This window comes from Ursus maritimus (genome assembly GCF_017311325.1).
Source record: "Ursus maritimus isolate PB19 chromosome X unlocalized genomic scaffold, ASM1731132v1 scaffold_X1, whole genome shotgun sequence".
Taxonomy (NCBI): domain Eukaryota; kingdom Metazoa; phylum Chordata; class Mammalia; order Carnivora; family Ursidae; genus Ursus; species Ursus maritimus.
The window spans coordinates 31,707,913-31,722,403 of NW_024423319.1; the positions used below are offsets into that span (position 1 = coordinate 31,707,913).

Consider the following 14,491-nt stretch of genomic DNA (forward strand, 5'->3'; position numbering starts at 1 on the left):
CATTCAGTTCAGTCTTGCACCTGACATTTTAAAAGATTTAGGGGAGGGGTGCACCTGACTGGTCTAGTTGATAAAACATGCGACTCTTGATCTTGGGGTCATGAGTTTGAGCCCCATGTGTGGTGTAGAGTTTACTTAAAATAAAAAAAAAATCGAATGAAAAAAGTTTTGGGGGAAATTGTGAAACCTATTAAAGATTCTGAATTCATATTGCTATGCAAGTGCCTTTATATTCTCTGTCTAAGAAAACAAATCTATAAATCACAGTTCATGCATTTATTGTGATGGTGAGCTTAATTTATGAAAGAAGATGCCAAGATTCAATTAGTAGGCCAACGCACAGAGAAAAAGCCTTGGCTGTAGATCAAATGATAAGACAAATCACAAATGACTCCTGCTTTCACTTTTTTGATTTATCAATGAACTATGGGCCTAACTAAATCCCAGAATACAACATCCACTGTGGATATGTAAGAGTGTATGGATGATAGAGCTACCTGCCCTTCCCTTCCTGCCTTCTTTCATTTTGTTAAATTTGCTAAACTTACCTGCTGTGGACCCAGGAAAACTATTCTCTTTATCCAGACCTGCATCCTGTACTCCCTTGAATCTCTTGCACAGTAAAGGTTGAGTGGCCTAGTTAGTAAAGTGGAGACTTATACTGGAAAACTCTTAGTCTGAAACATTGGCTTTCTGTGGAGTTCTGATTAGTGAATTGTCATGTACAATTCTTACCATATTTAAAAGTTACTTACTTACTAAAAAGAGGTAAAACTCTAGTAAATGGACCACACTAATTGTGATGAGACCAGGTTTTTATTGTGTTTTTTCATTTAGTCGATTCATGTTGATTATGGCTGAATGGGATACATTATTTAATGTATCTTTTTAAAAGGAAATTCTTTGTAATTTTAATTTAATGTTGAAGAATAAGATAAACCTTTAACAAGGCAGATTACTATTAAATACCAATTTTTTTCTGAGATTGTGGTCTATAAATTACAGTGGTTCTTAATTAAAGAGGGCTCTTAATTCAATATAAATAGCTGATTGATTATGTAGGTAGAACTCAATATATTCTTCTTGTTCAGAATAGCAAGTATTATATATTTTATATAAAGATATATAAATGTATATTATATATAAATAAGTAGACTAACAAATTTCATCTGTGTGAATTTTTCAAAAATTTCTCAAGAAAAATTTTGTCCAAAATATAGTCAGAGGATTCTATTCATATTAACCTAAGTTATTGAGGAATGATTAATACTTTTTAATGAAATGCCATAGTGAATTTATCACTGTCAAACAAATACTTTTATTTCTTGTTGCTACTGTTTAGGTGTTGCTTAGCATTTAAAGCATGGACTTTAAATTTCAGCTATAGATTGATTTGGAAACCAGAATCCATCAGCTTAACGATCTCCTGTGCAAAGACAATAAAATGATTCAATCTTTACTTTTATAATACTAGAAAAATCTAATGTAATAAAAACACCGCATTGCATCTAGATTTTTCAGCCGTCACTTGAAACTTGATTATTCCATTATATTGGAGATACAAGCATTTCTGTTTTGAGATCGTTTGTGAATCTCATTTTGCCTGGATAAACAGCTTTCTGGTAAGATGATTACTGTAATATAAAACCACTTAAGAATTTTACCCTTTGGAACATTGAAGACAAATTGAATTATGGCCTGCTAGCGTGGAGATGGGGAAAAACAACAACCTTCACCTGCTTGCTTAAACGCGCCCCGCGCTGGAAGCTTTAATAGATGATACCCACTTAGTTTCCTTCGCCAGCAAAATGCACGTTGGTTGTTTACCTTTAATGAATTTTGGTATAGATTTCTTTTTTAGGTTTCTTGTAAGCCGCCTTCGTTCTGTTTCATTGTCTTTCTCTCGTTTGGAAGTTTTAGTGGGAGATGTAGGATTTTCCATGGTGAATAGGGCCTGAGAGGTGTCTTCCTATCTTTTGAAGGTGAAAAGGTGGGAAAGAGCAGGATGTCGTGCAACTAATGTGTCTTTCATATGGCTGTGGATTTTCTCTCGGTTCTACACACACATACACAGACGCGTGCGTGCGTGCGTGCGTGCTATTGAAGTTAAACATCTTTCCTTACACTTATTCTTTCTGTTGTTATTCTTTCTTTCTGCCAGGCCTCTTCAGATTCTTGCCTACTGGATCGCACACCTTTGTTACTGATTTTTTTGGGGGAATACTTTATATGTTGTGAGCATTAAACCTCCACCTGTTCTGTGTTGCAGGCTTCCTCCCCATCTCCCCACTGCTGCTATGTCTTTTCAGTATGTTTATGGTGTGTTGTACCCTATAGAATTATAACCTTGTTTTTCAATAACAAACTTAGAAACCATTTTCATATTCTTTGTGGCTTCTGAGCTTCGTGTTGGCCCTTATTAAGATTTTATTTTTGCCTCAATAAAAAGGTATATTCTTCTTTTACTGTTACAATTTTATTTTTTCATGTTTAGTTTTTTATTCCATCTGTGGGATATATAAATGGATATATATGGATATATATATATATATATTTTATATATATATAAAAATTTATATATATATGTATATATATAATATATAAAATATATATATATAAATATATATATAAAAAATTTATATATATATATAATTTTATTTTTTCATGTTTAGTTATTTATTCCATCTGTGGGATATATATATATATATATATATGGTCTATATATATATATATAAATGGATATATATGGATATATATATATGGTATATATATAAAAATTTATATATATATTTTATATATATATATAAAAATTTATATATATATGGTATATGTAGAATATATAATATATAATATATATATAAATATATATATAAAAAATTTATATATATATAAAAAAATTTTTATTTTTTCATGTTTAGTTATTTATTCCATATGTGGGATATATATATATATATATATATATGGTATAGGCAGAATTTCAGTTTTTCTTCTAACATAGCCAGTTTCCCTGAACCTCTTTATTGAGAAATTTATCTTATAGTTACTGATTCTAAGTATCACATGTACCATGTAGTTAATAACCATATGTAATTGGATCTGTTTGGGGAATTGATTCTATTGATCTCTCTGTCCCCATAGTGGTACCACACTGTTATAGTTACTGTACCTTTATAGTACATTTTATTATTTTATTTTACTTTTTTGAGAGGGAAGGAGAGAGAGAGGGAGGGGGAGGGACAGAGGAGGGGCAGAGGGAGAGAGAGAATCTCAAGCAGGCTCCATGCCCAGTGCAGAGCCCGATGTGGGGCTTGATCTCACAACCCCGAGATCATAACCTGAGCCAAAATCGAGATTCAGCTGCTTAATCAACTGAGCCACCCAGGTGCCCCCTTTATAGTACATTTTAATGTCAGCTGGGAAAGGTTGCCTGCTCCCTTATTTTTCTGTTTTAAAAAAAAATTTCGGGCAGTTTTTGTGCATTCTTTTTCTGACGAGCTGAGGGATTCAACATGGAAAATACCTATCCCCTTCCACCAAAAAAATTCTGACCCTTTGCTAATTGGATTGAAATTGTGTTGAACTTCTATATGAATTTTGAGGGAATTTTGCATCTTTGTGATTTTGAGTTTTTCTATTCGATATTTGTGTGTGTGTGTGTGTGTGTGTATTTGTATCCATGTATCCATTTATTCATGCCCTTTTGGATTTTATAAGCTCCAGTAAAATTTTATTTTTTATGTCTTTCAGATTTCTTTTTCAGCTCATTCCTAGCTATTTTACAAGTTTTGTTGGAAGATAAGACATCTTTGTCTTTATAGAGCCGATATTCCTGTAGTGGGCATTTTACTGTATTAGTTTTCCAGTTGATTCTTCTGAACTTTGGATAAAAGCTGTGTTACCTGTAAATCATTCGTTCTTAAAGTGTCATCCATGATCTACCAGCAGCAACATCCTTTGTGAATTTCTTAGAGAAGCAAATTCTCTAGACCCATCCCACATCAACTGAGTGAGAAACTCTGAGGGTGGGGCCCGGCACTCTATTTATCTCGTCCTCTAGAGGATTCTGCTACATACTCTGGTTTGGGGACCACTGATGTAAATAATGATTTTTATTTTTACTTACCCGTAATTTCTTTTCTCACTTCTTTTTTCTCGCAAGATGTTTGTGTAACAGTGCTTAATGAGTTGTAGAATGGACTTTGAAGAGGCTGAGACAAATTGCTAACTTGCAAAAGTAAGACTGTCAATAGAGATGGTGAGAAATGCACTATTCCTTAACCAGGTGAATGGGGGAAACTGAACCCGAGAGGGAGGGAGATGGAGTGAGAGAGACTGAGTATATAATTTAGGGTAAGGATTTTGATGGGTAGCAGAGAGAGGTGTGATTAAAAGTGAAACATACCGTGGCGTCACTCCTGTAGATAAGAGCGATGACATGAAACTGAAAGACATGAAGACATCTAAGCTTGGCAGTTGACACTTAAACATTTGTTAGACCAAGCTTAGCCCTTGTTACAAGAGGGCAGCCACTATTAGGAAAATCAGATAGAATAGGGTAACAATTGAACATTGGTAAAATGGCCAATTGCAGTGATAAGATGAATGAGGCCATTAGCCATTTGCATGTCCCAAAGGAATTCCTGAAGCCTGAGTGACAAAATGAAAAGGGACTACCGAGGGATCATATCGAGAAGGAAAGAGTGGTATTACTGCAAGAAGAGTGGAACCTCGTGGTGTGTGGTGTATACCTGCAGCAAACCGGAGCAAGATGGAAGTGACCACATGGTGGTCCAGGGGCAGTTCGTGACTGTGGGAAGAAAACTGTAATTGTTAAGGACAGTGTATCAGCCATCCTGGCATGCAGCCAGGTGAAAGGGAGAAACTTCTAGAACATGGGGAATCTAGTCTTTTTGGTAGAAGCTGAGACCAAGAAGTGGCTCTTAAACCTCTCTGGACCCCCTTGTTACAGCACAAAATGCCGATATGGAGGAAAACAGGCAAATCGACCACTTGCATAAATGTTCTAAAATCAGGTACAGTTGCAACCTTTGGGGTAACACAACCTTTATCATTTTTAGCATTGCAAATTTTCTGATGGGCGCATATATCTGGGAGCCTACTACAGCCGGTTTTAGATTTACTCTAGGGGAAAAACAATTCACCACGCAGCTCAACAGCTAGTATTCAGATGTCTTAGGTAGGCCCTCCTCAGTGCCCCAGGTGGGAGGTGAGTGTGGTGTCTGGCCTGGGTGAAAGCTGAAGGATTTGAGAGTCTTAACCCTCTGTGACATTTTTAAAAATTAGCTTTTGTATAAAAAACTATTTTCCCCAAGAATACAATTCTGTTTCTTACACGTCACTTTTTGCCGTGTCAAGACGATCTTGAATTTTTGGTGCTGCCGCTATATATAACTTGATTGAGAGAAGTGCAATTATGTACAATTTTTCTACATTGTGCAGTTTTTCAGTTTTGTAGTGTTGAGCACTTTTCGCTGATCGTTTCTGTCAGCTTTTCTTATCAGAGTGCTTAACACAATTTTCTGCGAAGGCAGACGGCCATAGCCACTCTGAATTTCTTTCACATAACGTAAGGTTAGTTCGTAAGCAGGGTTTACCTTACACGGTATAAAATTGGCTAGGCATTTCTCAAATGTCATTATTTTTAAAGCTGTTCGTTCTTGGGCAGAGCAGGAAAGAGTGAGACAGTGGATTTTAATTAAATGCTAAGTCATAAACTGGAATCTCTATTTGAAATATTATCTAACCATAGGATAGGTGCTTGTGAAATATTAGATTTGCAAAGTACCTAAAATAAGTGCTTAAGAATAAAAGTGGTTGAACTTATGCAAGTGATCTCAGCGATCCAAAACAGTCTTGTCAGTTTTATTTCTGGTGAGCTAGAATCTTTTAAGGGCAAAACCACAATTACGTCTTTGTCAGGTGTGTGCTCTGAGTAATGATTAGTCTCCCTTTTATTCATGCGAGTAGCGTGGCTGTGGAGGAGTGTGTCTTTTTAATGATAATGCGTGTCTGCTTATGTTTTTGTCCTGCCTTTTTCCCTAATCTCTGGAAATGTTCTATCTGCCTATCTATATCTACTGGCCTGCGTATGTCTTGTCTTGTGGGCTCATCTACACGGTCCCTACTTTAGGGGAGAGATCATGTATTATACTTTTTTGTTTCATTTTATTACAATATTTCAAACACACAGAAAAGTACAGAGACCAGTATCACAACCCCTCCTTAACCACCACTTATGATACCTTAGCATTTTGCCTTTTTTTTTTCAGACACCTGCCAAATGTTAAATACAGGTGAAGCTCCTAGTCTCTCCCGCCTCAATTGCATCTCTCCCTTTGTCTCCTGAGGTACAACTGTCCCAAACTGGGAGTTTAGCATTCCCGTGAATATCTTAATGCCTTTTCTGTATGCGTATATGTGTATATCGTGAGTACGCATGTGCGTATATGTGTATATATACACGTATGGTCTTACGTGCTCTTGACATTTTTCCATATTATCGTACTTCTTCAGTTTCCATTTTTGTGTGATGACACACTCTTCGGATTCACCTGCCATTGTATCCCCCGTTATCAAAACAAAATAAAAACATCTCCTTCCACCCTATATTCCCCCTCCAACTACCGCCTATTTTTTTTCTCCTTATGAAAGCACAACTGCTGATAAGAGTTGTATGTATTTGTTTCCTCTCTTTCCTTTCACTCTCTCGAGCGCATGCTCATCGGCCGTTTTCTCCACCATTCCATGTAAACCGCTCTCATCAAGGTGTCCAGTGACCTCCTTGTTACCATATCGAGTTGTCATTTCTCAGTTCTTCCCTTCGCCTCTCAGCAGCATCTGACCCACTTGATTACGTCTATCTATATGTAACAACACTTTATTCAGCCTTCTCGGTCACCACCCCTTCCTAATTTTCTCCTACCTCGTGGCCACTCCTTCTTACTTCTTTTGCTGGATCCTCTTTATTTATTTATTTTTTATTTTGAAATAAGTTGGACAGAAAAGTCTAGAATGAAAAGTGAACGTTCCTCCCAAACATATATTCCCTCTCACTAATAATGGATATACAGACTTTGTGCATGTGTGTGTGAATCACATAGGTGAACCAGTGCCTCATTTTAAATCGTATTTATTTGTTTTTTAATGACTTGTATTTTTTTATTTGCATGTCCTATTTCTAGTATTTGTTCACTTTTACTATTACGTTTTATTGTTTTTATTAATTTTGTGTGTGTGTAAGTTAAAATCATTAGCTCTTTGCTGTCTCTCGTGTGTGTGGTGAATATTTTTTTCCTAGCTCATCAAATGCCATTTGACTTTGTGATATTTTTAAAGTACAGAGTTTTAATTTGTTTTGTACAGTCAGATTTAACAGTTTTTTTTTTCTTTTATGGTTCCTCAATTTGGGGTCCTGCTTATCTTCTCTACTGCATGATTATAAATAATTTCACTTGGGTTTTCTTTCATTTCATTTTTTCCCTTTAAATCTTTGATCTATCTGGAATTTATTTAGGATCCCCTAATGTGAAGTGAAGTACCATAAACTTATTTACTTTTCTGAATGGCTACCTGATTCTTCCCCAGGCACTTATTTAATCATCTCTTTTCCGTTACTTGTTTGGTGGCCACCATTACCATAGAGTAATTAACTGATGAATTTGAATTCCTTTCAAGTTCTTGAAAGAATTTGTGTTGGTTTTTCTTTTCTTTCTTTTTTTTTTTAAAGATTTTATTTATTTATTTGACAGAGATAGAGACAGCCAGCGAGAGAGGGAACACAGGCAGGGGGGGTGGGAGAGGAAGAAGCAGGCTCCCAGCGGAGGAGCCTGATGTGGGGCTTGATCGCAGGACCCCGGGATCACGCTCTGAGCTGAAGGCAGACGCTTAACCGCTGTGCCACCCAGGTGCCCCTGGTTTTTCTTTTTTAAGTTTATTTTTATTATTATTTTTTTAGTAATCTCTACACCAAACGTGGGGTTTGAACTCATGACCCTGAGATCAAGGGTCTTGTGCTCTTTCCACCGAGCTAGCCAGGCACCCCCATTTATCTTTGTTTTATTTTTCAAACCACTGCAGTGTGTTTCTCTGCACCTGTGTTCAAAATACTCTCTTAACAAAGGTAATAGCTGACCTTACAGCTGTCACATCAGCTAGCTGGTATCTTACTGGGACTGGGCAGAACTTGGAACAGTTGAATACCTACCAACCACCCTTCTTCAGAACCCACCTCCTTCCTTAGCTTTAATCTCACATTTCTCTTAGTTTCCTTCCTACCTATTGTCTCTCTCTTTGCTAGCTTATCTTCCTCGGTTTCTTGCACAATAGTGTTTTTGGGATTCCACCTTCTCATGGCAAATACACTTCTAAGGAATATTTCCCCATCTCTTTACTTCAGCACTTACTTACGTGGCTAAATATCTTCACATTTTCATTTCTAGTTCCAGTCTAAATCTGGGTGTATATATCCAGTTTGCTTTGGTTGCTATATTGGCCAGCCCTAGAGGACTTCAGTATGTCTGCACCAAACCCTTGTTCTCCTTCCTTCTGGTACTTTTCCTTCTTCCCTCTACCCTGCCTCACCTGCTATCATTACCATTTCCCCCAGTTCCTTAAATAGATTTTGTCTTTGATGTCACTTTATCCTTTAATATCTGCCAATGATCTCTCAGTCGTAAGTCTTAGTTTTCCCTGGCTATTCCCATAGCTCTTGTCTGTGCTCTTATTTCATGCCTTGATTATGGAAGTGGTTTCTTAACTGGTCTCCATACTTCCAGTTTTACTCTCCGATCTACCGCCACATTGCAAGCTGTGTTAATTTTCTAATACATAGATTTGATCATACAGATTCCCTGATTGAAAAACAGCTGGTTTTAGTTAAATCTTGTGTAAATTGCCCATTGTTCGCATTGTTTACTTCCTCTCCCTTCCTAACTTCATTAAAGTGAGACTAAAGAAATGGAAAGATTCAAAAGGACAAAGAGAACAGGAGGGGCAACATTGACAATTCTAAGGTTTAATTTTTTTATTCAGTCAAAGGAAGTTAACAACTTCAGGATCTCTCCCTACACGAACTATTGAGAGAAACCAACTACTTCTTCCCATACATCTCCTAATATTTCAACACTTGGGGGCGTGTGGTATGCGGAAAACAGGAATAAGTCTTGAGATTGAAAAGGTGGGCTGTTCCTTGAAAGTCTTTATAATAAAAGGCTGGAGTCCCATGTCCTGTCATCCACGGCCTGCTCCTCAGGAGACCAGAAGTCTATTATCTGGAGAATTTGAATGGGAGAGCCACAGGCTCTGAGATGCAACAGGTACATTGGTTGAAACCATGGGACTCAGAGTCTGAATACCTAGTTTGGGGACTTAGATGTCCTGCTCCAGATGCAGTTGATGAAAAGGGGCAGGAGTTATTTATTTTCACATTCCCAGATTCCTAATGATAATCTAGATATGGTTGTTTTGCTCTTAGCACATCTTCTAAAAAATTGTGTAGCCTAAAAACAATGAAAATTTCTCAACACCTTAGAATTCTCTCACTACTTCAACATTTTTTAAAAAAAGCAAAGTCCAAAGGTCAGTTGATTTAGAGGTGCTTAAATTTTTTTTTTCCTTCAGGCTACTCAATTTCTTGTAATAACAGAAAATATGATTGTGTAAATAAATAAAAATGTTATATTGTCATTTGATTTGTTTCTTTTTTAGAATTATGAAGACCCAAGAAATAGAGTAGTTTTCCCCCTTCTGCATCTTTTGCTCTGACCCCAAAATAAGGGACAGGAAGTGGGCAGGGAACAATGAAGAGAACCTTTTCCTCTGGCTTAATAATTTTAGGTCTTCACACAGCTTTATAACAAACATAATTATGTGAACAAACTAAATCGCATACTCTACATTTTTATCTCCCCAGTGCAATAAATTGATTTTATTAACAAGAAACATTTAAGTAAAGTATACCTTTCTGCTTCCCAGTATATTTGAAATTAATAGAACCCTTGAAATACACTCTACATCTCCAAATGCAAAGCATTCACTTGACTAGAAACAATATATTAGATTTAGTTTTCTACCACCTACCAGCTCTTTTTCCATAAAAAAAAAAACCCACCACCCAAACAAAAATTCAGTCCAGATCAAGAAAACAACCCCCAGGGGCACCTGGGTGGCACAGCAGTTAAGCGTCTGCCTTCGGCTCAGGGCGTGATCCCAGCGTTATGGGATCGAGCCCCACATCAGGCTCCTCCGCTATGAGCCTGCTTCTTCCTCTCCCACTCCCCCTGCTGTGTTCCCTCTCTCGCTGGCTGCCTCTCTCTCTGTCAAATAAATAAATAAAATCTTTAAAAAAAAAAAAAAGAAAAGAAAACAACCTCCACTACCTATTTTAGGTCTTTAAGATTTCTAAAACTTATGTCTTTCTAGCCTTAATTTTGACCAACCACCTCTAAAACCATGGGCCCTGCTTAGGGCTTTTGAGGCCTCATGTGCTCCTGGTAACTCGGGATTTAGTGCCTTCTGTGTCTCCGCTTGGCAAATGTTTGCCTCCACTCTTCACCTCTAACTTTTCCTGTCTCTCCCAACTTCACCCAGACTCCTCAGGTCTCCTCAGGGTTAATCCAAGTTCCCGTGTAGGGTGGTTGTTATTCTAATGATTTCACACAACTGCAGTCAATGCCATTTAATGAGCCACTGTGGAATTTTGTAGATAATGTGACTGTTGCAGATTCAGTTCCTTCAGTGTCCTCCATTTTCTTAATTTCCATGAGCTAGAATATGGACATCGGGAATACGGACATACATTTTTGTCTTTCTGTCGCGAAATATATAAAATATTACAGAGATAGCATAATTTGAAAATTCTGGTATTGATTTTTATAGTAAATATTGACTTCTTTTCCTCCCGAACAGGTCATTATCCAAGTGTTAGAGGTGATGGATCATCTTCATAGAGGGGAATCGGTTGCTGCAATACTCCGTAATCGGTATATTTATGGAAGCAATTTATCTTATATGTTATATAATGTCTCTCCTGCCTGTTATATACCTAACATAGTTGCTACTTAATGAATATTTGTTGAATGCCTGGACTAATATAAAATATTTGCTCTATGAGTGAATAAAAGAATGACTGAATGACGAAGAGATGGAATGAACAGCATGTTAGCGACTGTGTGTTCTGAGCTAATGAAAAAATAGAGAATATAGTTAGAAATCATAATGGGTGTAAATTGTGATCACGTGACATTCAGTAAATGGAGCTGTTGACTTGATTTTTTAGTTTTAAAGCATGTCAATGAATACATACAAGTATCCATTGCTTAAGAACAGATGTCTCAACCAAGTATTTTTTTTAATAGTACTGCCCCGTGATTGTACATTTCTGTTATTTAAAACTCCACTTAAAACTTTTTCAGAGAGTTATGAGAAATTCTGGACTTTCTCTGACAACTTATGATTTTAAATTCATGGTTTAAAGAAACATAGCCTTTGCTTTGTAGGTGCGAAAGAGTATCCCTTATTCCCAATAGCTGAATTGCATGGTTTGAGTGAAACCTTTGAAACAATATGCGGGAGTTGTCTATATCATGGCTCTGACACTAACTAGTCGTCTAGTCTTGGGCGAATTTCTTAATTGCTCAGTGCCTTAACTTCCTCATCTATGAATTGGGGATAATGTTACCTCCCTCTCAGGGTCGTTTTGAGGATTAAATAAGTGTCTATGGGGTGTGGAGAGAGAGAGAGCTTGGCAAATGAGGCATGGTATATTGGTGCTCTTGTTGAAACGTTAAGTGTGAGATTTTAACTATGTTGAAATACAGCATTGTGTTTTTGAATTCTGACATGCTTTAAAATAGGTGTGTCTTAAAAGAATACGAACGGAGGGGAGAGTTTGAAGTAGGAAGGGGACATATATGAAGTCATTGTTATTTGCCAGATACCATACTAGGGATTTTACATAGTACTCCTATTACGGAAATATTATATGATGGGTGCCTGTCTGTTGGAATGTGTACTCTCATGTGGGCAAGGGGCGTAAGGTAAACCTGTTCAGAGACGCAGAAAGCAAGGAAATCCTAGCAGGAATAATGCGTGGCCATGTTGGGTGAAAAGAGAGAAGAGAAGAAGAATGTGTGTGTGTGTTGGGGGGCTGAACTCCTACTGGTGAGTTCCGTCTGCAGAGTCCAAGCGCTGCTGAGTAGGAAGGTCTGTATCTCACATTTGGAAGAGGAAGGAGTAGGAGGGCAGGGTTTCCAAACGTCAAGTCAGTAACTGAGGTAGTTACAGCGTACTTGAATTTGTTTCCATTATTTTTATAGAAGTATAATTAAGTGCAGTAAAACATACACCTAAATATACATCTTTCTTTTTATAGAGATATAATTAAGTGCAGTAAAATATACAAACACTTAAATATGCATCATGATAGCTTTTTACACATGCATACATCCAGGTAACCACAACTCAGATCAAGATACAAAACAATTCCATCCTTCCAGAGAATTCCCTCGTTCCCCTTTCCAGTCTATATCCCCTCTACCCCTGCTGAAGAGAACGAGTGTGCGGACTAGCATATTAGTGTGGCTTCTTCTTGAACTTCCTGTCAGTGGAGTCAGGCACTGTGTGTGGCTTCTCTGGTTCAGAATAATGAGTTTGAAATTTATCATTCCTGCAGATATCAGTAGTTCCATTTTATTGCTGTGTAGTATTCCTTTTTTTTTTTTTAAACTATACCGTAATTTGTTTATCCATTTTCTTGTTCATAGTTATTTAAGTTGCATCCATTATTTGGCTATTATGAATAAAGCTGTTCTTGACATTTTTGTACAAATCTTTCTGTGGGTATATATAGCCACAAAATTTCCTGTGGATATGTTCCTAAAATATGCACATATATAAATTATTTATTAAATGTATTTTATGTAACATTTATTAAATGTATTTTATGTAACATTTATTAAATATGTATATATAATTTATTTAACATTAATAGACTGCCAAAGACATTTTTTTAAGATTTTATTTATTTATTTGAGAGAGAGAGCCAGAGGAGGAGCAGAGGAAGAGGTGCAGGCAGACTCTGTGCTGAGCACGGAGCCCAACGCGGAGATCGATCCCAGGCCCCTGAGATCATGACCTGCACCAAAATTAAGAGTCAGATGCTTAACCGACTGAACCACCCAGGTGCCCCTGCCAAAGACTTTTCTAATGTGATTGTATCATTTTCTCCTCTGACCAGTGACAAGTGAGAATACTTACTAACTCTGGATATTGTTAGCAATTTTACTTAATTATTTTTAAGTAGGCTCCACGCCCAAGGTGGGGCTTGAACTCACAACCCTGAGACCAAGGGTCACATGCTCTACTGACTGAGCCAACCGGGCTCCCCTTGTTAGCCTTTTTATTTTAGCCATTCTCTTGGGTGTGTAGTGGTTTCTCATAATGGATTTCACTTTGCATTTTCCTCGTGTGTAATGATTTTGAATATATTTTCGTATGTTTATTCACTATATGTCTGTCTTTTAGAAGTATCTCTTCAGGTCCTTTGCCCATTTAAAAAATTGGGCTGTTTTCTTTTTGCATTTAAGGAGTTTTTAAGCTTATTCTGAATATTTCCATATGTTGCCTTATACTTTCTTTCAATCTGTGCCTTGCCATCCCGTTTTCTTTCGATGAGCAGTATCTTAAAAATTTTGATGAAGTTCAATTTATCATTTTTTTTCTTTTATATGCATGCTTTTTGCCTCTTAATGGAGAACTCTTTGCTCTCCCAACTTTTAGGGTTTCTTTCTGAAGTTTTATGGTGTTAGCCCTCACATTATAAGTGCATTCTTGACCGGAAACCAAAGAAATGAACTTATGTCCTGGATTTCACATAGACTCTGAATAATTAGTAAGAACACTTTATAAAAGAAAAGTCTTTTTGTAGTTTTAATTTTAAATTAATACCTTTGTACATGACAAGGGAACTGTTACAACCTGAGCCATACCTCACAAGACATAAGGAACTAGTTATATAACCCCTAGTTTATAAATCAATGACTTGTGATTTCCTACTGTTACAATCTTTATTATAAATAAAACTCCTTTGAAAGAAACGTAATTCTGATATTAAAGAAAGAGATTGAAAGCATAGAAAATGATGGAAAACTACCCCATTCATTTTATGATGCTGCATAATTCAGGTATGAAAATCTGAGAAAAATGTTGCTTGTTTGTGTACACAACTTATAGATCAATTTTGGATTCTAAATAAAATATAAGCCAAACACATTTAGGAATATATGCAAAGAATTGACCCTTTGTGACTAAGAATGTTTTATCCCAGAGTATTGTTGAATACTATGAAAGTTATATGATGCATCCTGTCAATAGATCTCATTAAAAAAATAAAATAAATGCGGAAGGGGAGCACCTGGCTGGCTCAGTCAGTAGAGCGTATGACTCTGGATCCCAGGGTTGTGGGTTCAAACCC

General features: G+C 36.8%; 1 protein-coding gene across 4 annotated transcripts in view; it reads left to right on the plus strand.

Moving 5' to 3' along the window:
- The window catches only part of KLHL13 (kelch like family member 13), a 191,656-nt gene that overhangs the window by 66,289 nt on the left and 110,876 nt on the right, over positions 1 to 14,491 (plus strand). For 3 of the 4 annotated variants that reach the window (XM_040628854.1, XM_040628861.1, XM_040628847.1), the window contains exon 2: positions 10,927 to 11,000. The exons of the other annotated variant lie outside the window; for it this stretch is intronic. In XM_040628854.1, the coding sequence (XP_040484788.1) occupies positions 10,951 to 11,000 (50 nt within the window). In that variant the 5' untranslated portion in view covers positions 10,927 to 10,950. The remainder of the gene's footprint in view (positions 1 to 10,926; positions 11,001 to 14,491) is intronic. 4 annotated transcript variants of the gene reach the window in all.